The sequence below is a fragment of the Sciurus vulgaris genome, assembly GCF_902686455.1.
Source record: "Sciurus vulgaris genome assembly, chromosome: 7".
Taxonomy (NCBI): Eukaryota; Metazoa; Chordata; class Mammalia; order Rodentia; family Sciuridae; genus Sciurus; species Sciurus vulgaris.
The window spans coordinates 34,583,753-34,608,000 of NC_136467.1; the positions used below are offsets into that span (position 1 = coordinate 34,583,753).

At 36.4% G+C, this 24,248-nt stretch overlaps 1 protein-coding gene across 15 annotated transcripts in view; it reads left to right on the forward strand.

Annotated features, from left to right (window-relative positions):
* The window catches only part of EPB41L2 (erythrocyte membrane protein band 4.1 like 2), a 193,489-nt gene that overhangs the window by 131,140 nt on the left and 38,101 nt on the right, over nucleotides 1–24,248 (forward strand). For 11 of the 15 annotated variants that reach the window (XM_079148171.1, XM_079148164.1, XM_079148176.1 and 8 more), the window contains 7 exons: nucleotides 480–698; nucleotides 2,104–2,191; nucleotides 5,834–5,986; nucleotides 6,534–6,631; nucleotides 12,681–12,853; nucleotides 17,814–17,986; nucleotides 22,412–22,474. In XM_079148171.1, coding sequence (XP_079004297.1) covers nucleotides 480–698; nucleotides 2,104–2,191; nucleotides 5,834–5,986; nucleotides 6,534–6,631; nucleotides 12,681–12,853; nucleotides 17,814–17,986; nucleotides 22,412–22,474 — 967 coding nt within the window. The remainder of the gene's footprint in view (nucleotides 1–479; nucleotides 699–2,103; nucleotides 2,192–5,833; nucleotides 5,987–6,533; nucleotides 6,632–12,680; nucleotides 12,854–17,813; nucleotides 17,987–22,411; nucleotides 22,475–24,248) is intronic. The other 4 variants (XM_079148167.1, XM_079148169.1, XM_079148170.1 and 1 more) reach the window with 1 other exon arrangement.

Sequence of the window (24,248 nt, forward strand, 5' to 3'; positions counted from 1 at the left end):
ATATGAAAAGGGTAGAGATGATCAAGAGTGGGTGAAATTGTCTTTTCTTGCAAATATGAGAGTGCAGTGTTTCTTTTTTGGGAATTTCATTAATCTTTACAACTTTTAATAAGTGTGCTCCTTTTTATTACAGTTTTAAATCCACAGAGACAGTTGAAGTCTTTGAATTTTTAACTTTAGCCACAACACTCTTTATCGTAATAGTAATCATAGACTTAAGTATTACCAGAATAGCAGTTCAGAATTTCCTTCTCTTAATTAGCCTTCTGGACTTAGTTTCTATAAATAAGTCATAAGTTGAGGAGACCAAAGACTAAGGTGAGACTTTTTAATCAGAAAAGACTATTTTTGCTGTGAATATGATGAATATAATGTATGTAGTATATGTTTATTTTCAAAGAAATATTAGAATTTAAGGAGTCATGAGTGCTTCAGTGTTAACTAGTTATTCTCCCCTGACCCTTTGCTCTTCTTCACAGATACTTCTTGTGCCTTCAGCTCCGAAAAGACATTGCCTCTGGCCGTCTGCCCTGCTCCTTTGTGACTCATGCCCTTCTGGGCTCCTACACACTGCAGGCTGAACTTGGAGACTATGACCCAGAAGAGCATGGCAGTATTGACCTCAGTGACTTCCAGTTTGCCCCCACACAGACTAAGGAGCTGGAAGAGAAGGTGGCAGAGCTGCATAAAACTCACAGGTCTGTTGATCTCCTTGCTGGAGAGAGAATAGCCGTGGTAGATTTATAATTTGTTTTTGTAACCCTTGCTGATTATTTGAGTACGGTTTCTGAGATTAGCCAGTTTTTCCTTTAGGAGCTTCACCCAGACTGATCAAGATGATCTGCAACCCTTGAGATACTCTTTCATTGTTTTTAGGACTATATGAGAGTTATGTGCATGAAACTAAATGCCTTCATTTTTTTTAGAAAAATGTACTTTTCCATGTGACATTTTCTTGTCTCTGTCCCCAGTCTCATCCCTTAGCACATGTATGGAAAGCAAATATACCCACAGATTGTTGGCATTTACATTTCTTCTGTCTTTCAATTATTTTTATTACTATATTTTATTAGAAAGCCTGGGGAATAATGAGGCCTTGGAGTTTGATTAAGAAGTGTGGGTGGTGATGGGTGTAGGAATAGTAACTGAAGTGTCTGATTCCAAGATAACAGAAGTTACCCCTTTAGTTTAAGTAAGGATTACTTAAATTAATAGCATGTACATTTAGAGTAAGATTGTATCTATGTGAAAAGGAAATGGATATTTTACACTAGTTTTTATAACTTTAGCTACAAAATTATAAATTGTTTTATGTTGTAAAACTAGTTTTAAAGTAGTGACTAAAATGATTTGAAAGAAACTTTCAGAGAATCAGAAATTTTAAATGGGACACATTAATTGACTGCTTCAAAAAATGATAAATGGAACATTTGACTCAATATTTTCTTGTTAACTTTATTTACATTCTATTCAACAGACATTTATTCTATAATTCAAATTTGAAATGTCAGGTGCTAAAATGCCATGGGTATTATGAAGGCTCATGGGATCTAGTCTTGTCTGCCAGGAGCTCAAAACTTGTTTAGGTGGGGACATAGAATGGAATGGAAAGAAATTTGGAATGAAAATAATATTAGTATGGACAGAATATTATATGTGTTATTTATCACAGGTATAAAATCAAATACAAGTTATTCTGGTCTGTCTTTTGATCAAGCCTAGCACAATTAAACTAAGAAATAAGAAATAGTCTCTTTCAGAAAAATGAAATCCCTATATTTTATTCTCAGTTAATTTACATTGTACCTGTTATTCCTAGAGCTTTTTTCCCTAATGGAAATAATAAAAATCATCATTTTAAGATAAAAAAGGATAAAGATGGACATGTGCCTTCTTCCAGAGTTGATTAAGATTGGAAGATCTTAAGAGGAAATACTAGAGCTCCAGAGAGGAGTCTCCTTACCTGTTTCCCATGTCTCTGCAAATTTAGCTGCATTACTGCCTCTAACCCAGACACTCCAAGACCCCATACCCCTTCCCCCATTTTGAATGAATATATTTTTCATCTGCCAATAAGATAATGCTGTTTCTTTTGATTCCCAGGGGCTTATCTCCAGCACAAGCTGATTCTCAGTTTTTAGAAAATGCAAAGAGGCTTTCCATGTATGGGGTTGACCTACATCATGCCAAGGTAAATGCGTTGGGGAGTAGCTTCAGTGCAGTTTATTAATTGAAAATTTGAAAAGACTCCAGTATTAGAATAGTCTAGTTTGCTTTGGAAAAAAACCTTTAGCCTTCACTTCAGGATCTTTGTAATATTTCTTCCGTGATTAATTGAGGTTCATGGTTGTGGGAGGCATCTTTTATTCTCTCATGCTTTCTTCTTTTCGTTGTCCTTCATTAGTACTCTTTCATTGGTACTTGTCATAAGACTCACATTGTCAGTCTTTCCTCCCTTTTCCTCTTACCCTGGCCAATTTTTTTTAAAATATTTTTTTAAAGTTGTACACGGACAAGGTATCTTCATTTATTTTTATGTGGTGCTGAACCCAGTGTCTCACACATGTTGGGCAAGTGCTCTACCACTGAACTACAATCCCAGACCTACTGTGGTTAATTCTGAGGCCCAACTTTTGCTAGGCCAGGCTCTGTACTATTGCAGCTTCCTCTCTCTTCTGTTTAGAAGGAGTGTGCAATTTTTAGCAAGTACGAAAGGGCAAAAGCAAGGAAACTTCCTAGATTTGGAATTTTCCCTGTGTGAAACTAAAATAGGCTGATCTAGGCTCCAGGTGATGAAACAACTTCAGTCTCATTTCAGAGGCAGAAAAAGAATGGGATAATGGAGACATGTGATAGGATAAGGTGGAGTTAGTTTGGGAAGAGTTGGGTAACAGACATCACCTACATCTTGATTGCAGCTTAGATGATCATGGAGTGGTGAGAATTGTCAAACACACCAAAAACCTCTACTAGGAGTTGAAATTAATCCTTCTAGCCCTTGAGTATTTTTCAGCTCATTTTCTATATGGTGAGGACAGGCTGGAGGTTAGCCAAGAAATAAAAAGGGAGGGAGGAGAGAATATGTTTGGGTCCAGATAGATACCCCATCTCCCTGACACTTCTCTTTTTAAACCTGTTACTCTTGTCATATTTAATTTTTTTTTTTTTTCCTGGTGCTGAGGATTGAATGTGGCTTTGTGCATGTGAGGCAAGCACTCTACCACTGAGCTACAACCCCTGCTATCTATAATTCTTACATCTCTTTTTACTCTCTGGGTCATTAGTTAGAAGTTGAATTGTAGATGGCAATGCTGCAAGGTTTTAGATTCTTGTTTTTCAGTGTTGTGTCTTAGAAAAGTACAAAGTTGCAGACTCCATTGCAAGTATGTTGGCAGTTTTTACTATGTAGTTGTGAGCAGAATTCTTGTGAGCAGAATTCTTTAAAAAAAATTGGGAGTACCATTTGTACCATTTATTCATTCTCTTCATCATCTGTTAGACTTATTTGATAATATTTGATGAGCATGATTTGTGATTCATGGAAAAGAATATCTATGACAGTTTAAAGGAACTTTTCATGTAGTTTAAAGTTTTGTACTTTTCTAAAGTATTTCTTGCTGCATTGAGATCAGATTTTGTTTCTTTTTTTATTTGAAGAGTTCTTAATGGCATACTCAAGATAGGAGAAGTTGAAGATTGTTTACTAGGAGGATTCTTGACAAAGGGAAATGGAAACCACAAGAGTACTTTTATAATAAGGGATTATAACAGCAACCCTCTTTTATTTGTTTATTTTTATTTGTGGTGCTAGAGAGTGACCCCAGGGCCATTCATATACTAGGCAAGCACTGTATCACTGAAGTATAATCCCAAGCCAACAGCAACCTTCTTAAGCTCCCTGGTCCACAGGGGACAGGGAAGAGAGTAGTTGCCAGAATCCAGAAGGACTGATGTGTCTGGAGAAGGCTGCCTTTAGAGGAGCCCTAATGAGAGCAACACAGCCAGCCTGAGGTGACCACACAGGGAAGAAATCTGGTTATTAAATCCCAGACTTCCCTGTTCTTGTGCAACCACTCATATCATGAATCTGCTGGGCATGGAATCGTCTTGGTATATCCTTATGGAGAAGTTTCCTCGAGGGGCAGTGAGCAAGCCAGGGAGGCTGCTCCTTTTTATTCAGTCATTTTTTTTTTTTTTTTTTTTTGACTCTGTTGCTGAGTGGTATAACTCAGACATGGAGGATTAAGACATATTTTTTTTCTTTTCATTTTATTCCCTTTTTCTGTAATTTCTATTCACACAAGTACTTACTGATCATTCTAAAACAATAAGTAGAGCAACTAAAAATCAACCAATTTACTTGAATACGGGTGTGTTTATTTTTAAGTCAGATAAAATAGCTTCCTTGTCCTGTCCGAAGATTGCTCCAGACCAGAGATGGCTTTGTTCAGTGTTTCAAAAGAGGGTTGCTCCCGGTTGTGGTGAGAACATGCTGTCTTGAGCCATCTCTCGCCTTTCTGCCTTTGGCCATGGGCAGTGAAGTTTTTGGCAAATATACGCTTTGGGTCTGGAGCCAAGTAGCTTGGGCACCTGGGCCTGATTCACCCCAGCTTTTTATGCTTTATTCCTAGAGAGAGTTGTGGATGCCGGGGTAAGTACCAAGAAAAGCATCATATAGATTGGATTCCTTTTTTCTTTTGCAGTCTGCTCCGGTTGGTCTCATATAACTTTGTGTGCTTATATATCAGTTGTTCAAAAGTCACAGCAGAGAAAGAAATTTCATCACTTGCCTAGTACTATACTTTTTATTTTAAAATATTTTCTAATATAAATTGTTTTTGATTCTTAGTAATTAGAGTCAAAATGTTATGCTTTTCATGAATTGGAATGTAGACTAAATATAATTGTCCCAGCTTTTTTTTTGTGAGAATTTGTTCCAACTTGTTAATGATTTCTGAAAATGTGAATACCTCTGAATAGTACATGCTAGTTTTAGATATCTTGAATGAGATCCCCTTCAAGATGAACAGTGATGTGTGAATTTTGAATATTGTACACATCAGATCTTCAGCACTACTTGAAATTTGAGGAGACAGTTTTTCACTATGTCTGTAAGTTTATTTGTTTTAAAAAATCTTTCAGACTTGAGATTATTTTACATTGTCATGTATTTTCAAATTAAAGCTCTGGGGAAAGAAAATAAGTTCAAGAGTCTGCAGTCCTCTGAAATACATTGGTCAAAGGAGTGCTAAATGAGGACTGGATGCCAGCACTTTGTTATTGAAAAATTGCTTGAAAGAAGTCAGAGATTTCAATTTTAATTTGAATGTTCTCAGGCTAGAGAAGTTTCTGTGAGGGATTGGTGTTTTGCCAAATGTAGTCATAATTTTAACAGCTATTGGCTAGCATCATAAAGTTGCCTAAAGTCAAATGGCTGAGCATACTTAGGGAAGCCAACAGACTGCCCTGAGGGCTGGAATTGTCTCCAGGGAACCTACTTTATCATCTGCATCTTGAAAATATCTAAAGCCAGTTGTGTTTCTGTTCTTTCCTGTTAACTCTTCACAGAACTTGAGAATGTCTGGATTATGCCTTTTGAAGAATACTGTGTTCTGTAGTTAATGTTGTCATATTTCTTTGGCAAAGCAAACCCACATCTTAAAGATGAAAATATTTAAAATATATATGCTATCTGTTGCCATTACTACCTGCACTAGCATTTTATGTACAAACCTGTTGGCATTCCTGCTCATGGTTTGAGGGGGGCTAGTCAGCCCTCTGATCTGTATAACTTTTGTAGTTCTAATTGTGGTCCCATGATTGTGGTTGACAGGACTCAGAAGGTGTGGATATCAAGCTAGGCGTGTGTGCTAATGGGCTCCTCATTTATAAAGATAGACTGAGAATCAATCGTTTTGCTTGGCCGAAGATCCTGAAAATTTCTTATAAGCGCAGTAACTTCTACATTAAAGTTAGGCCAGCAGAGGTAAGTAATGTCCTGTACCCTTGTTATATATAATCAGTTGTTAGTGTTTCCTTTTATTAAAAAGAGCTAAATAAATTATTTTCCACTAAAGTCATGAGGATAAGAACTCTTCTTTATTTTTCTAAAACGGTCATGGGTTCTTGATAAATTTATATATGCATGTTCCTCTAGCTAAAAAGATTCAACCACCATGTCTTGCACAGGAAAGAAAAAGTAATATATGCCTGACACATAATGGGAACTCATTTTTTCCCTTTTGAATCAGTTGGTGGAGGAGTAAATAGGTGATAAAATACATTTTAGTGAACAGTGAAGAATAGTGGTTTATGTGAGTAGTTAGTACTTGCTTTTCATAGAAAATAGAATTGCAGTCTATGAAAAATTAATTTTTTATGATTATGTTAGATATATATGATAGATATAGATAGATCGATCTATCAATCTATATTTAAAGAATTCCTACAGAAACAACTGAATCCCTGTTTATCAGTAACTTCTAGTCAGTGCTTAAGAAGATATGCTAATCTATTTTATGGATTTTTTCCAGCTGGAGCAGTTTGAGAGCACCATTGGGTTCAAACTGCCAAACCATCGGGCAGCAAAAAGGCTATGGAAAGTGTGTGTGGAGCATCATACTTTCTACAGGTAACTTAAAGAAGTCACCTTGGGATTGCTATTGGTGCCTCCATGGATCAGGAGTGGTGGTGGCTAGCACAACAGATGGACCAGTCCCCCACCTTAGGGTTTTTTCTTTCCTTGGTGCCATGTTTCATCTGTCACATGGGTCTGTTCCCTTGTCCTTTTCTGTTGTCTAAGGCCATGCTGTGATCCATCTTTGCAGTTGCCCAAAATTTTGCTTTGTAACTGTCACCCCTTTCCTTCCATGACCGCCATATTTATTGCTCCCTGAGTGCTGCTGTTCTTCCTACTGTCACTCATCTTAGGTTTGATGTAGATGCTGTTATCGGCTCTCTCCTGGCTTCACTTCTTGCCCAAACCAGCCTGAACCCTGTGGTCTGTCTCTTAGGCTGTTTTGTCAGGAGTGCTCTAACCTCTGCCCTTTTTGCATATCCACTTTCCTAAGCTGGTATTTGATTAATTCTCTGTTCCCACCTCACCACTTCAGTACCTGTGCTGTAAAGTGCTATCTTAAGTAGAACAATTAGGGTGATACAAGAAACTATTTATAACAAAACAATGGCACACCTCTGTGGATTAATGCTACTACAGATAAGTAATTTCTCAGGGTAGGTGAATCCTCAGTGCTCCTAGGCAATCAGTCCTTCCATGCCCTTTGATATCCTAAATATTCCTATTCTAGAATCACTAGGTCCACTTGCCTTTCCCCTCAGGTACTCCCCTTTGTGTTGTGTGCTTAGAGTAGAAATTTTAGGTCCTGAGCACCTTCTCTTCTGCCATTTTGCTTGTAATTAGGCATCATTTCCCTTCCCCCACATTCATTGTTTTCCTCCTTTCCTGTCCCAAGAAAAGGATAGTTATTCTTCTGCTTTGAACCCTTATTTCATGCCTCCCAAGAAGATCCTGCCAGGTAAATTGTTTACTTTCCTAGTGGGTGCCTTTGACTTGGCCAATGAACATGTTCACGTCTTGCTCCATTAAGAATCAAAATACCTCCCTGTAATCATCTTTGTCTTGTATCCTACCTCCTTTTGTACTTTCCTTCAGCAGCAGATTTTTAACAAGTAGGTTTGGTTACCTTCATTTCCTCTATTTTCTGTTACGATGGTCTATAGAACTATGTATCTTGGCCTTCATTTTTAAGATTTTTGCTGTGTACTGTTCCCACCACCTTCTAGCTTTGTAACTGGTAAGTTACTCAACCTCTTTGTGCTTCAATTTTATCTTTCAGGTAAGATGCCAACAATAGTAGTATCTAATTATTGAATTGTTTTGAAATTTAAATGTGATTATACAAGTGAAACAAACTAGAACCATTTCAGGTGTGTCATAATGTTTATCATTATCACCATCACCACCACCCTCATGCCATCATTATTAATTTGGTACCACAGTGTGCTATTTTTAAAAGCAAATTATCAACTAGTACAAATGTCTCTTTCTTGATGTTAAGTTGAATAGATTTGTTTTCAAAACTATTCTAATATATCCATGTTAGAGGAGAAATATAAGTCGTAAAATATCCTTGAATCACCCTGATTCAGTTACACTCATCATAGATAACTTTGAAAAGTTGATTTCTCTTGATAGTCATAACACATTTCTCCCCATGAGATCATAAACTTGCTTCTTATAAAACCAGTACATAACATTTATGTCATGGATCTAGGCTGGACAGGCGGCAGGCTTCCCTATCAAATAATGATAGTAAAAGCAATCATCCTTTTAGAAATGACAAGTGCTAACATTCCCTGAGCATTCATATTATCAGACTCAGAATCCATTGCTTCATATTGTAGCAGCTATTTGTTCCTCACCACAGTGGGGACCTAGCTTTCTGACTCCAAGTCACACACTCCTCATTCTGCTCTCCTCTCCCTCTCATATGGTTCTAGCAGGAGTTTCTGAGATATATTAGCCTTGCAAAAACCTCAGAGTCCCTCCAAATTTTTTGCTAATGTATCACAGGCTCCAGTCTAAAAGTAGACTGATTTGTTCCTGCAAACTTTTAAGATAATGGTACATAAAAGTATTTTTATATTTATTCACCTTTATAATGCTTTCAAAGCTATATAAAACAAATCTTAACACAGGGCAAATCATAATGTGTCTGCAGAATGCTTTAAAATAGACCAGTGAATTTTGTTGATTTAATTTAATTTATCACAGAAGGTGCATATTTCTTTAGAAATTTATAAAGATTGAAGCAATTAAAAAAATTGATCGTTCTATTCATTGATAGTCTACGAGACTAATATTAGTAAAACGAGGATATAATAATAAGGTTGCTACCATTACTTGAACATTTGATAGAGCCTGTCACTATTCTAAGTGCTATATAGGGATTAATTCTTTTAATCTTTACAACAAGTTTTATGGGGCAAGTGCTACTATTTTCCCTTTATATATTCAGAAACAAGTTAAGAAGGATGTTCATGATCATGTAGGTAGTAACATGTGGAGTTGGTACTGTGGCTCCTGGTCCTCACATGTGCATCTGCTGTGCCATGCTGCCCAGTTACATCTGCAGCGAATGTATCTTCCTGTCTTTTTTTTTTTTCACTGCTTTTGTTGTTGTTCTATATGTATCTGAACAAGAGATAAGCATGACATTTTTCTAGCTAGATATTAAACTGCCTCTTAAACTTGGCATTGTAGAACCAGAATAATCTTAAGTATGTGAATGCCATCATATGCATCATAGAGGAAACCTATGCACTAGTCATGATTAACTTTAGTAATTTATATGTGGCTTTTTAAAAATGTTCCTTTATTTTCCATCCAGAGATAAACAATAATGATGTTTAATTTATCATGGCAGGATAAATTATATTTAAATGGCAACTAATCATATGACCATTACCTTAAAAATAGACTAAAGAAATGTGATTCTATAGAATTATTCTCAGTAGATGAATATTCCAGTGCTGTGGTTTAGATATGAGGTGTCCCCCAAAATCTCATGTGTTAGACAGTGCAAGAAAGTTTAGAGGTAAAATGATTAGGTTATGAACCTCAACTTATTCAGTGCATTAACCCAGTTGAATGGATTAACTCGGTGGTAATCATAGTCAGGTAGGGTGTGGCAGAGAAGGTAGGTCACTGGGAGCATGTTTTTGGGGTGTATATATTGTCCCTGTTGAACGGAGCAGTCTGTGCTTTTTGGTCCCATGCTTTGAGTTCCCTTCCTCCTCTGTACCCTTACATCCTGGTGTTCTGCCTCACCTCTGGTCCAGAGCAATGGAGTTGGCCATCTGTAGGCTAAGACTTCTGAAGCCCCGAGCACCAAAGAAATTCCTGCTCTAATTGTTCTCATCGGATCTTTTGGTTGCAGTAGCCAAAAAAACCCTACTAAAACACCCAACCTATATAAATAAGAGGTCATCTTGGAATTTGAGGGGAAAGAACAAAACTGACACTTTCCATTTTAAAAAGCCTGTTTTATTAACTGTTTTATCAAATTAAAGCAAAAACCATGTGGTTCTTATAGTGTGTCAAAAGGTAAATGGCTTATTGCCAACTTTCTCCCCAAAATTTCTGACACAAGAGAACGCAAAAGGTTTCCTTCAATGGTGTGACTACAACACTGGGAAACAGCACTGAAGAGCCAGGTGCAGTGGCACCCCCATAGTCCCAGCTACTGGGCAGAGTCACTTGAACTCACACAACCTGGGCAGCATAGCCATAGCCTGTCTTGAGAGAGGGAGGCTGGACCTGGTGGCGCATGCCTGTAATGTCAGCAGCTGAGGCAGGAGGATCACAAGTTTGAGGCCATCCTCAGCAACTTAGGGATAAGTAAAAAGTAAAAAGTGCTGGGGATGTGGCTCAGTGGTTAAGCATCCCTGGGTTCAATCCCCAGTACCAAAAAACAACACTACAGGATAGGTACGTAGGCATGATCTTTGGAGTTTTCCAGATTCTTCCATTCAAATGCCCTCATATATGAGTAAAAGGTGAGAGTGGGGGGGTCCTCCTTTGTATTCATTAATTATCTAGCGTATACAGGTTCTAGCACAGATCCATGTGAAAAAGTTACATAAACTAATAATTAGAAAGTTGGGAAAACACCAGTGGAAATTTTCTTTAGAAAATGTTTTCTGAGCCTGATTAGTTTCTTGATGGTTTTAAATTCAGTTCATTTTGTAAAAGAAGAGACAGGTTAAATCTTTAAAAAGATATATCCCTTTTTATATACATATTCTTTAAATACTTTCATAATTCCCCAAAGCAGACAACCTGTTTGTAGTTTTAGAAATTTTGTTCTGGAGATTCTCTTTTGGGTTATCAATGCACATTTCTTCTTTGAGAATTTCTCTTTTTTCCTCTAGTTGGTGAATCAATAACTATATAGTATACTTTATGAATAGACTGAAATAAAGATAAATGTGATTAGGCTAACTTGGATTTAAGGAGTATAAGGATTTCCCAAACAGTGCTGCACTTACGAGCTTACCAGACAGACTCCTTCCTGCACCTTTTTTTTTTTTTTTTTTTTTTTTTTAAATTTAGCAGATCACTGTTTTCTTAATGGTAAATTCTTAGATTGTACTTAGGTGGATTGCTAGACAGGAAATCCCTGTCATTCAACCCATCAGGAAACAGTGCAAGGTAAATGGCCACATTTCTCATTCTAGTTGTCTGTTACTTATGATCAGCTGATCAACGTGCTGAGACTTTTTTTTTTTTTTTTCTTTTTTCTTTTTACTTTCCTCGGGTCAGGTTACTGGGGATTGAACTGGGGCACTTGACAATCACAGAACCACATCCCCAGCCCTGTTCTGTATGTTACTTAGAGACAGGGTCTCACTGAGTTGCTTAGCACCTTGCTTTGGCTGAGGCTGACTTTGAACTTGTGATCCTCCTGCCTCAGCCTCCAGAGCCACTGGGATTACAGGTGTACACCATTATACCCAGCATGCTGGGACTTAGAGTATGACTAGGGGGTTCTTTTTTGTCCAAATTTCTACTATTCTGGCAGTCTGTTTTAAGAATATGCACCTTTTTCCAAAGTACAATTTGAGGTACACTTCTGTTTCCTACATGAACAGATTTCAAACCAAGAAAAAGTCAAAAATTTATCAATTTAATTCTACATACTGTTTTTCTGGGTGAATAATGTTTTCAGAATCTTGAGTTGATATGGGATTGCCTTTCATATTTATTATATATAGCTTACCTTGACTTGGATCTCTTCATTGGAAATTAAGCAAAAAGAGATTTCTATAAAATTTGAAGGTCTACAAACACTTGAAATGATTTAAAAAATCTTTATTAAGAAATCATGTTTCCTTAGAAAAATGAAAGTTTTGGTAGAGTTCTCCATATTCTTGAATTATTAGCTAGCATCATATTTAATAAATTGTGTAAGAACTCAGATCTTTTTGTTATGATATTTTATCAACTCTTGATCAAACAATGAAAATAAGATAATTTCAGTTGTATTATTTTCAGAAAAGATTGGCCTATTGACTGAAAAACACGCACAAGTCTGGAAGTATTTGACGTGAAGAAAGTTTGACTTAATTCATTATGAACCCAGGGCTTACACAGTAGAATTGTGTTGGCAGTAAATGATGTTAGTCATCTCTACAGATCCACTGTGTGTTCTGTTCTTCATGGGAAAGAATCATTTGATGAAACAGATTCTCGGGTTAGTTGTTTTTTCCCAGGAAAAATAGGCATAAATATTAAGAATTACTAATGTTAATGGATTGCTACTTGGCACTTATAGCTAGGAGCAAGAATTCAGACATATGTGTTTATATAAATGATTTAATCTAACACAAATAAATAACCCTTGATATACACTGAGAACAGCTGCTCTTTTGCTCAGGTTGAGAAAAATATTTTTTATAAATATTTCGTTTTCATGAGTATGACTTTATCACTATGGTAAAGCTACATATGTAAGAGGGTTCATAAATAACTTTTCTTTTTATTAAAAGTTAGGTAGCATTGTTTTTGAATCATACTTAAAAAGATTAAAATACATAATTTTTAAAGTTTTTTTAAAAATTCATAAAGTTTAATTTTACTCCTTGTTTTTCCCCTGTAGGCTTGTGTCTCCAGAGCAGCCACCAAAGGCCAAGTTCCTGACCTTGGGGTCCAAATTCCGCTACAGCGGCCGTACTCAAGCACAGACCCGCCAGGCAAGCACCCTCATAGACAGGCCGGCACCACACTTTGAGCGTACCTCTAGTAAACGGGTCTCCAGGAGTCTAGATGGAGGTAAACACTTTTATGATAATTTTGGATTTCATTCTTTTTACTCTAATCCAGTGTGGTTGGAAAATGTTGAACTAGTTAATAAGATCATCAGAAATATCCTTGAAGGATAGCCATTTTTTTTCAGTAAATAAAATGGTCTTATACTTAGAATAAAATAGCGTTGTAGTGTTTTGAAGTTATCGTTCTGAACATACATTGTATTGTTAATACACACAAATGTTTCTTTAAGAGTACTTATTTGTGTTCATTAGATGTTGGATGAACATGTCTTTATTGACTTGAATGTGATGTGTTATATGTGGTTTAATTTCTTAAATTTATTAATAATGAAATATAATTCTAAGGTTTTTTTTGTATGTTAGCATATGAACCTTCATTTAAATGAAACAGAAAGCATTTAAACATAAAACATTTGTAGCACCATCTAATGTTGGATTACTCTCACCGAAGCTTACCAAACTTTCCAGGGTATGAGAAACTGTTCACATCTTCAAAGGATTAGTTTTTAATATAGTATTTTATCAAAAACAAAGGAAATATAATGTGTTCATTGCATTTGTTCTTTAACCTCAGAGGAGGTATGTATAATTACAAGTATGTTTTCCTACTGGCTTTCTAATAAGCTACATATTATGGTTTATTTATGTAAATTATATGTGGGAATAAGTTAATGTTGCTTTTAAAGATCTCTATCTATCTATCTATCTATATCTATCTATGTATCCATCCATCCATCCATCCTTACCCTCCTGCCCTCCTTACCTGGGATTGAACCCTGGCCGTACGTAACTACTGGGTTAACCATATCCCCAGCACCTCACTCCTGCCCCCCCCCCCCCCACTTTAAATATGTAGAGAACAGGGTCATGCTGAGTCACTTAGGGCCTTGCTAAATTGCTGAGACTGGCTATAAACTCTTAATCCTCCTGCCTCAGCCTCCCCAGTTCACTGGGATTATAGGTGTGTGTCTCCATGCCCAGCTATAGATAGATCTATCTTATTACCTGGTCATTGTGGAATTAATAGTAGGTTTCCTATAAAAAGCTAAAGTTAAGTTTCTACTAGAATGTTTTATGAAGGACTTTTTTTTTTTTTTTCCTTTCTACATAATAGAAATTGGTATGGTCAGTTTTCTACCAGAAGAAATAGTTTCCCAACATTTTCATTTATATTTGATAGTAATGTGCTGTTTGAAAACTTTATTATACTACTGTTCATTAGCAAAATCCCTTTTTATTGTAGTTTAAATTTTTTTAAAGTATGAATTTGAACAATTTATAAATGATTAGGTAAAACAGATCAACCAGACATGCAAACAGATAAAAATGCTCTTTAGTGTGAAGGGTTGATACCCACTGATCTTGATTACTTTTCCTAGAAAAAAATTTGGGAAACAGATAGAGGTAGACACATGGAAATATTTCCCAGGATTTGTTGGTGGGCATTTTTATATAGTTACTAGATCCTGAGTTTAGAGAGTCTTCATAAAATCTTATGAGACCTCACAGAAAATGTGCAAGAGAACCATGACTGTACTTCAAATGAGTGTCCACATTTCCAAATATAGTGATTTAAATTCAGTGAATTATTAATCAACAGCTGAGTACTTTTCCAAGTAAGCCTGAAAAATGTGCCAGCCCATCTCTCATGTCTTGCCCCTTGCCACAGAGAATTTATACAAGTGCTGAATAAATGCAATCACTGTTGTTTAATGCCCTGAGAGAAATCATTGCTCTCCCCAGAACACTGTCTTCAGCCTTTGTTTTAAGTTGTGAGGCTCTGTAACTTTTATATTGTAAGTATTAGACTTTAAAAAGAGCAATAAACCAGTACGTTTTCTTTGTGGTATATACATCATGCTCAGGGAAACCCACCATCTGTTTGGGAAGTTAGTGCAGAGGGTTGTAAGAGTCTGTATCTGAAAACAATGATTTTTACAAGGAAAAGCTACAAACGTGGCATAGTAATCCATTATTTTTCCCTTTGTGTTTTGGACACTGTAATTCATCAGATGGGCAAGTCGTCAAAAGGATTATTGTGTTATCTTGAAAAATAGGAGGCTTTTCATGCCAGTACATGACCAGACAGCCAGTGAACTCTTTGGTTAAGGCTTATGTTCTTTTTTCCCCAAAGCAAAGCTAGTCTGTAACCTGGTACTGAGTTTTATTTTCTCCACCATCTTTATTAGTATACCTTTTTTGTTGTTGATATGTGGTGTATTTTCTTTTTTCATTTTACTTTTATTTTTTAAAGTAGGCTAGAATAGTTTAGGTATATAAATAATCCTTACTTTAAAGTTTGGCAAATTAAATCCTCTAGTGATTATATGAAAAGAACAATCAATGTGAAGACCAAATACAAAATAAAAACCAACCTAGAACAGCTGTTTTAAAACAGTGAGACTCCTCTGAGATTAGAGAATTGAACCTAAAAAGAGGCAAATCATTCATGTAAGAACACTAACAACCAAGGTGCATTTGTTAGTGGGGGAACCACTGATTTTCTACAAGTGGAAAATATAAGCTGGGGCACTACGTACATAGTGTCACCAGGGAAAGAATGTCTTTTGGAGGAAGAACCAGTTCACTTGAAATTTGAAGGATGAGAGAGAGGCAGCCATGAGAAAAGTGGGAGATGGTAAATTCCAGGTAGTAGAAGGGTCAGGACTGAAGTTTGTAAGGTGAGGGAGAGCTTAATACATTCCAGAAACAGAAAGAATGCAAGCCTAATCAGAGGTTAGTAAGTGCCTGGAGAGGTGGGCTGTGTTCAGGTCATGCAGGTCCTTGCAGGCCATGGTAAAGAATGTGGATTTTATTCTACCTGCTCTAAGAAACCATTGAAGGGTATGAATGTTCACACAAGCACAGAAGAGCATAAAATGATGTTACCTTTCAAAAAAAAAGAATCATTTAGCAATAGTCCAGGTGAGAGTGATGGTGGTCTTATTGTGAGTGGAAGTAGTCCAGCTAGCCATTCCACACTGCAGGTTAGGCTCAGCGCCTGGGCCTGCAAGTTTCTTGAGTTCTATGAAAGTGTTGTAAGGCCTGCAAAAATTATTGGTCTTCTAAATACAAAAAGAAAACTGCAACCTGAAATGGTTTAAAAGACATTCATATTTCATTTGACACCATTTCTAGGTCACATTTTCACATTTTACAATAACTCCTGACTCTCCTGGGTGCTTAGAAATCATAATCAGCTGGGCGCGTGGTTTCCATATCTGTAATCCCAGCTACTCAAGAAGCCAAGTCAGGAGGATCACAAGTTCAAAGACAGCTTCAGCAGTTTAGCGAGGCGCTAAACAACTTAGTGAGAACCTGTCTCAAAATAAAAAATAAAAAGGGCTCGAAAGTGATTCAGGGTTAAATGCCCCATTGTTTAATACCCAGTACCAAAAAAATAATAATTAAAAAAGAAATCATAATCATAAGAGATTATACATAGCCATATACTTCCTAAGAGAAAATTACTAAAATCTTGTCTAAAGTTTAAAAACAACCACTGGTAAATAAGCATATGTGATGTAAAATAAGAGTGTGTTTTAATGTTTAATGATTTGGCGTGGACTTTCAAAAGTATGAGTACTTATGGACTAAAAAAGTCTTAAAAGGTGAGGTGATAGAAATAGAAATATTTAGAAATATGTCCAAGGACCCTGTTGAACCTGCTGGTGTTAAGGAATAAAAGAAGAGTCCTAGAAGTCTTCTGGGTTCCTGACTTGAGCAGATGGGAGTAGCATTTGATGAAAGAGGAAGGACTGAGAAAGACGCAAGTTTTAGGCAGAGCAGGTGAGCAGGTTTTGGGTATGTGGATTGTGATACATAGATTCAAAGTACTTGATGCCTTCCAAGTTCAATGTGGTCTAGCACTCACAGACCCTGTTCTTCAAGGGCCTGCAGCCTCAGGGGATTTTGTGTGTGTTGGCTTCCCTTAGAACAGGAAACTAGAGCAAACCACATGGTGTCAGTAAAGCACTTTTTATACAGGTGAAAGAATCTAATGAGAAGTCCATGTTTGGGAGGAAGCTACAGGTAGAGATTGTCACCAGCTACTCATTAAAAAATATATATATTTTTTTAGATGTTAATAGACCTTTATTTTTTTCATTTATTTTTATGTGGTGCTGAGAATCGAATCCGGTGCCTCACACATGACAGGCAAGTGCTCTACCACTGAGCCACAGCCTCAGCCCCAGCCCACCAGCTACCCATTTTGCCTTGTTGAAGTTTGAGGCTATCTTGGGTTGATCTGCAAGATGACAAAATCTTTGAACATAATACATGTTTCTGCCTCTCTTTGGGAACGTTGAAGGGGACACATAGAGGCCGGGTTTGCTGGGGCAGTGGTGGTTTTATCTGTGTATTAGATTTGTTATAGATTAGGTTGAAACATTCAGGAGAGGGGTGTTAGGATAATGATAAATATTTTAAATGAACAGAATTTAAATTCTTAACGTTTACTGTCTTTTGATGCTCAAAGTAAAGATTCCTTTGTGAAAGACTTCTTAAAACTTATTGTATCAAATAATTTTAATAATTATCTAATTATTCATTATAATAGGAAGATTCAGAAATAAACCTAGGCAAGACCAAAGAAACCCCAGAGAATTAAAGTTTGGGTTACATTTTTTTATTTTGACATTTTGCTTTGACTAGGGTTCAGTTCAGCTGTCTTAGAGCTCCTCCTACTGGCCAATTCCATAGTTGGCGCGTATCCTTCAAAAATCTGAGGAGACCCTTGTGTGGTTCAGTGGGGTACAATTAAAATACTGTTGGATTTTGGTAAAAGTCTAAAAGTGAGTTTATTTTATATTCTGATATTTTCAGAGATCAAACAGTATTCTTATTTCTTCTGTTAGTTGTGTGTATGCTGCCCGTTTATCTGTTTGAGGGAGAAATGTTCTGTAAAGCTTTACCATTTATATATTCTATAGTAATGCAAAATTATCTTTTTTTACCAGCTCCCATTGGTGTTGTGGACCAAAGTCTTATAAAGGATTTTCCTGGCCCCGTTGGGGGGGTTTCAGCATATGGCCCTGGAGTTGTCAGCACTGCCATGGTACAAGATGGGGACAGCCGGAGGGATGTCAGAAGCCCATCTAGAGCCCCACATTTGCAACTCATTGAAGGAAAGGTATGGAAAATTAGTAAAATGCATGGTTTTAAATATGTATGTGGATCAGAGGCTATCTGGTTCATTTTTAGATACCAAATATTTAAAAATTATATTGTTGTAATTTCCTAGTTTTCAAATATGTGTATGCTCTTGATAATTGTAACTATGATTTCTAACCATGTTTTGGTGGTTGTTGAAAGCAAAATATTGCAGTGCAAATTATATTAATGAAGTAAGTAATTCACTGGTCTTTTTGTCTTTATAATAATCTTAATTGAGTCACTATGTTATAGAAGCTATGATGATTTGAAACTTACATTTGGTTTGTTCCAAGTAATTTTAAAGTATAGCCTCTGTCTTGATTAATTTAATTCTGTTAGGTTCAATTTCTAGACATGCACAAAGTGATCTTTATTTTTCAATTATAATCTGTAAGTGCCTTAATAATCCCTACCCCAATAACGTCTAATGCCCAGAATGGAGGTCAAGTGCTTCATGTAGCAGGTGACTCAAATCATTTGCATTCCATTATTAAAGATTTTGTGACTATCATCTTGAAAAATTATTTTGTTAAAAATATCAGAAATTGTGTCCCATAAGATAAGTTTCAACTGCTGGGAAGTGGTCAGAATTTTTTAAACAATTATGCCAAGGAGGTACCTAGGAGAGTGATGACTTACATGTGAAACAGAACAGAAGAGCCTAGCATTTCAGCAAGTTTATGTTCCATTTATTAAATAATTTGACTTATCTAGTTTTTAAAAATTTTTCCTTGTGTGTTGTAAAGACAAGGAAAAGTTCTTTTAAATTTCAGGAAATCTCATCTTTAGCAAATGACTGGTTATATTGGCTTTTTTGGTTTTTTTTCTTCTAATTCTTTGAATGTCTTTGAGCAATCAGAATTGAGTTTCATAGAATTTATTTGCAAGCAGTGTGAAAATAATAATTAAATCAGTTGATTACTATAAGTTTTATGTGATAAAAGTAGTCCAGTTTTCCTCTTTAAAAATGGATCGTTTAATTCATCTTCTGACTATACTTTGTTAATATAACACCTACTCGAGAGTAAAGTTTTCACTAATTATCCATTTCTTCTTTTTTTCCTCTTTCCCTCTTGCATTCATTTTTCCTTTGAATGTATATGTTGTGAAATTTCCTATTCAATTATGGGTTTGTTTTTGAAAATAGACCACTTGCATGTGCCCACCTTCACCTCTCATCCGTTGTACCTCATCTTTTTCCCCAAACCTGCTGCCAGTCCCTGAAGTGGACTTGCTTTCAGACATTTCTGAGGAAGACCCTTTTGGGGAGGCTGACCAGGTCACACTAGACAGTTTAGAGCTCCTTTCCACAGGTGAAACATCAGAGCATGGGGACCCTGAGGTTGCCACACTGGATTCTATCCTGGATCCTGTTGTAGTCCCTGCTCAGGCTGATTGTCCTTCTCCATTGCCTGAGAAAACTCTTAAAGCAGGTGACCACAAGGATTCTGAGTTTGGTTACTTTTCCTTCAGCTTCTCCAAATGTTTTCCCTCTGGTTTCCCTTCCCTTCTTGATGAAGATGGGTATCTTGCTTTCCCCAGCCTCCCTCAGCTCTGGGTCTCCTTCCTCCCTCCTGATGTTCAGCACTATGTCCCTATCACCTCCCCTTCATTCATTCCATCCCTTATCCTCATCTTTGGGCTACTTCTTTCTGCTTCTCAGTCTGTTCCTTTTTCTCTCACCTTTTCGCTTCCTCTGGCTCTAGCCCTCTGCTATCTGGAGGCCAAAGCTACCTCCTTGAATGCTTCTTACGACTTTGATTTGAATGACAAAATAGAGGAAGAGGAAGCAGTTGCTGACACTTCTCCATGAGCTTCATTTTGTGAAGTCAACCAAACCACACTTCATCTTATTCCCCTCCTAATATAGAGTGTAAACATGTGCATAAATTTCAAATTACCCTCAAAGTAATACCACCCGCACATTTTCATTCATACAGCGTTTTAGTGCATGAGTGATAAGCATAGGCACTTCTCCAGTGTTGATATCGTTCGACCAGCTCCCACACGTGTTGAGAGCAAAGTAATAGGATAATTTTGTAAATATCTAGATCATACTAGATTTTTAACAAAAACAGTGGGGGACAGGGAAAATTGTATTGACCTTAATCTCTGTCTGTTTTGCATACAAATGTTAATGCTGTTCCTTTAAGATGGGAACTTTTCATTTTAAAGTAGAACTGAGAATGCAGTGGACATAACTCTAATTGACATTTACTAATAGAACTCCTTAGAATTGTTACTTCTCTTGTTCAAGACCAAGCTTGTTTTGCTTTTGTGATGCTATATCAGTATAACCTGACCCTTCACATTTGTTATGTCTAATCTCCGAAACTCCTGTCTCCTTTTATTATAGCATTTGAGGACTAGACAGATGAATTCTAACTAGGATTTTTTTAACACGACCCCAAATCATGTAATTTCGTTAAAAGAGTCAATGGTCAGTTATTTTATAAGAAAGATATTTTTCTGTTACTTTTAACAGATGTGTGTGAAAAATGAAACATGGCTTTTTGAGAGTTTAGACGTGTAATACTGAGGTTAGCCTTCTTACTAATCATTTGTTTAAAATTTGGTGTCTGGTTTGATGATTTTTACCCCTATATAAGACAACTTTTTTTTCCAAGCATACCACCTTTGCACTCGTGAGTCAGTCAGTGTTAATATGTGCAGAGTTTTTTGCTTACTTTGCTAAATATGGTTTGGTGAGTTGTTGTCTTGTATCCTGTGTGTACATACCGTCAACACATGGAGTAAACCACAGAGTTCAGAACAAACCTAAAGAGAAATGTGAAGAAATGCAGTGAGTATGAATGGTAGGAGAAACCTACAGTTTTAAATTCACCTTGAGAAATACCAAAGATAGCATTTTAGAGATTTAAATATCAACCAAGGGATTGGAAGATAATTCTTCAACAGATTGTTGAATGGCTATGTCTCATTTTTCACTTCTGATTAAAAGACTCTGAGCTCCCTGCTTACCCCTCAAAAACACTGAGTGGTTACCAAAAACAAAAGTGAGCATTTTGACACCATCATTCTAGCAAAGAAGGAAAAGAATGTAGATATGAATTAACCTGTAAAGATTATATCCTTTAATATCAGAATCAATACTTTTCTTTTTTTGCCATTCTTTTCCTGGTGTTAAAATTCACTCAGTATATTTGTTAAACTTCCAGATTTATTATTGTTATTTTTGGGGGTTATTAGATATTGAGAAATGCCCAACTATGAAAAAGTTTTTTTGGGGGGAAGAGGGATTGAATCCAGGGGTGTTTAACCCTAAGCCATACCCCCAACACTTTTATTTTTATTTATTTATTTATTTTTATTATTATTATTCTTTGGTACCAGGGATTGAACCCAGGGGTGCTTTACCACTGAGCCACATCTCCAGCCTTTTTTGTGTTTTATTTTGAGACAGGGTCTCACTAAGTTGATTAGGGCCTTGATAGATTGCTGAGGCTGGCTTTGAACTCAGGATTCTCCTGCCTCAGCCTCCCAAGTCGCTGGGATTGCAGGCATGTGCCACTGTGTCCAGCTGAAAAAGCATTCTTGATTAAAGAATTTTACATAAGAGCGATTATATTTCCAAGAATATTTTTAAATACCTACCATTTTAATTTGAAAGTGGCTAAATAAGCCAATTCGCCCCCAAGGAAAGAAATCCATATCTGAAAACTAGTGACTGGACAAAGTATTATGATGTAAAATTTATAACCAACACAAAGCTAAAGACAAGCTTTATGTCATTATACCTGTCTCCTCACTAGTGGATTCAGAGCACAGCAGATTGAATTATGCCATATTTGCACTCTGATATTTTCATTCCTGAGTAAAAAGATATTCAAAAGCAGAGCATAATCTAGGGACGGAGAAAGAGTGAAGCTTCCATTCTCCATTCCACTTTGCAAAGGATCATTTCCATCATTTGTACAGCACTGTAGGTGAAGAAAGACCAGAGTGGCTTAATATTCTGCGTCTTGAGGGCCACACAATGAAGGTTGGTAATGCTGCTTCACCATTTAAGTTTGAACACAGCTTCTCTGCACTGATGGTAGAGTTTCCCCTAATATTCCCCTTCTTTCTGGATGCTTGCTACGTACCCTTCCAGGCGAAGATGGAAGAAGAGGAACCGCGGCTGGAGGAGGTGGCTGTTTTTTCCCTGACATTAAATATCGGTGGCTGCTGCCTGTCATTATTACTGTTGGGGTGGTATTGGAATGCATTTTCAGGGCTTATTTTAGTTTTGTTCATTGAGGTGTTAAGTTCTTAAGGTTTTTATTCCTTTTGTGTTTTAAAATCTTAGAGCTTTCAAATTCTGGGTAGTTTCTGGTGCTTGCTGATTGATACACTTACATTTATTTGCCTTCCCTCCCCTGTGTGTGATTTAATTTCACAGAAAAATTCCTTGAGAGTAGAAGGGGATAATATTTATGTCAGACATAGCAATTTAATGTTGGAGGTTTGTATAATCTAAGAAAACAACTGTCCTAATGGCTGCCAGGCTGCTGTGGACGGGAGGTCACGCACAGGCTGGCTGGCAGTGTTCTTCAAGCACAGTGCATGAACTGCATGGGGGATGTTCAACTTGGGAGCGCATGTTACCAGTCCAACTTGGTTTTTTTAAAGTGGCTAAGATAGAACTAGATCTACTAGAAGTTCTCAAAGTGACAACTGGGAAAATGGAATGTTCTGTTTACTTCATTTACTAAAAATGAGTAAAGTTTATTTTTAGTCTGAAATTGTTACAAATAAGCCTATTTCCTAATGAATTTCCTCTAGGGCATAGAATCTGAAGTAATATGGTTCCACATTTAATGTATATTAGGCAGAACAGGTATTTATTGATCGGACTTTAAATCATTTGACTGTTGATCTATGCCCATATATATATATTTTAAAGTCCATGCAATTAGTAATGTGGTCCACTTGAAGTTATCTGTTTGAGAATATACTAATTGAATTGTTTGATTGAGAATATACTAATTGATTGTTTATAGAAAAGAGAGACAAAGAAAAAACCTGACTAACCAATTAGGAATGTAAATTATGTTCCCCGTGTCACATGAGAACAGATTTTTTTTGGTAGGTAGTAAGTGGCGGTGAATTCAGTGGAGAACTGCATTTCTCAGTAATCTAACTAATCTGGTTGCTTCTGGCAGCTTTGATAACTATTGGAAATGTATTTTTTTGCTTAACTTACTAAAATGCTGTAAAGTGTAATAAGTAATAATAAGTAACATTGCTTTGAACAAACACAAGAAATGTGCCTGATCTCAAGCCACAGTCATTTTCCCATGCCATGCAAAGATTTTTAGACTTTTATGAGTTTTTGCAAATGGCTATAAAAGCTCATAGATGAGCTACTATGCTTGTGCATGAATATGGATTATCTAATTTTATCAGATGCATGACCTGTTCCTTTGGGAGTGGGATGAAAGCTATAATCTGCAGGCGGCCCTGTGATTTTTGAAATGTATGAAAACATTTAAATTCAGTTACAACCATTTCCTGAACAAGAATTACCACAGGTACTATTTACCAGAGCCAGTCTTTTCATTAATCAGGGCCTACTCTGATGAAAATCGATTTGGTAGTTTTTCTTGCATCTTTGTATAAGGACCATTTGATTTGTGAGGCAACTGAGCCCCATGTTTGTGCTTGGCATGACATGAGACCTGAACGAAGCTCCTTATTTTATAGAGAGACAAAACAGGATCAACCACTGGAAGGGTTTTTTTGTTTGTTTTTGTTTTTTTTAATTCCTTAAGAATTAAGATCACTATTGGAATTTCCTGACATAAGTCAACCTTTGGTTTTTCCTTTTTTTCTGGACTGGCTTTCCCTTCAGGCCATGTGTGCTTCTGAATCTACCTTTCTCTGTTTTGTACTTGATTTGCTGTGTTCATATAATGCAATTTTAGTAGTAAAAAGGTAAATTTGCAGAAACAAAGTCATAGACTGCAAATCAAATTCAAGAACAGAAAGGATTATTAGTCATTTTGGTGATCAGTTCTATGACTTCCTTTTAATAATTGTAAATTGTAATTTTTAAAATTCTAAACAATAACTTAGAATCCTTTAAAATATTAATCATAAAAATATACATTGGCTTTATTTTAAAAATTTTATGAACTCATTAGGGTTTATCAATAGGTGGTTATATGGCTTTTGAGACTTGGCATTTTTCTTGCTTTACTGTGTTTTTTTTTTTTTTAATTATAAGTTTGCTTTGT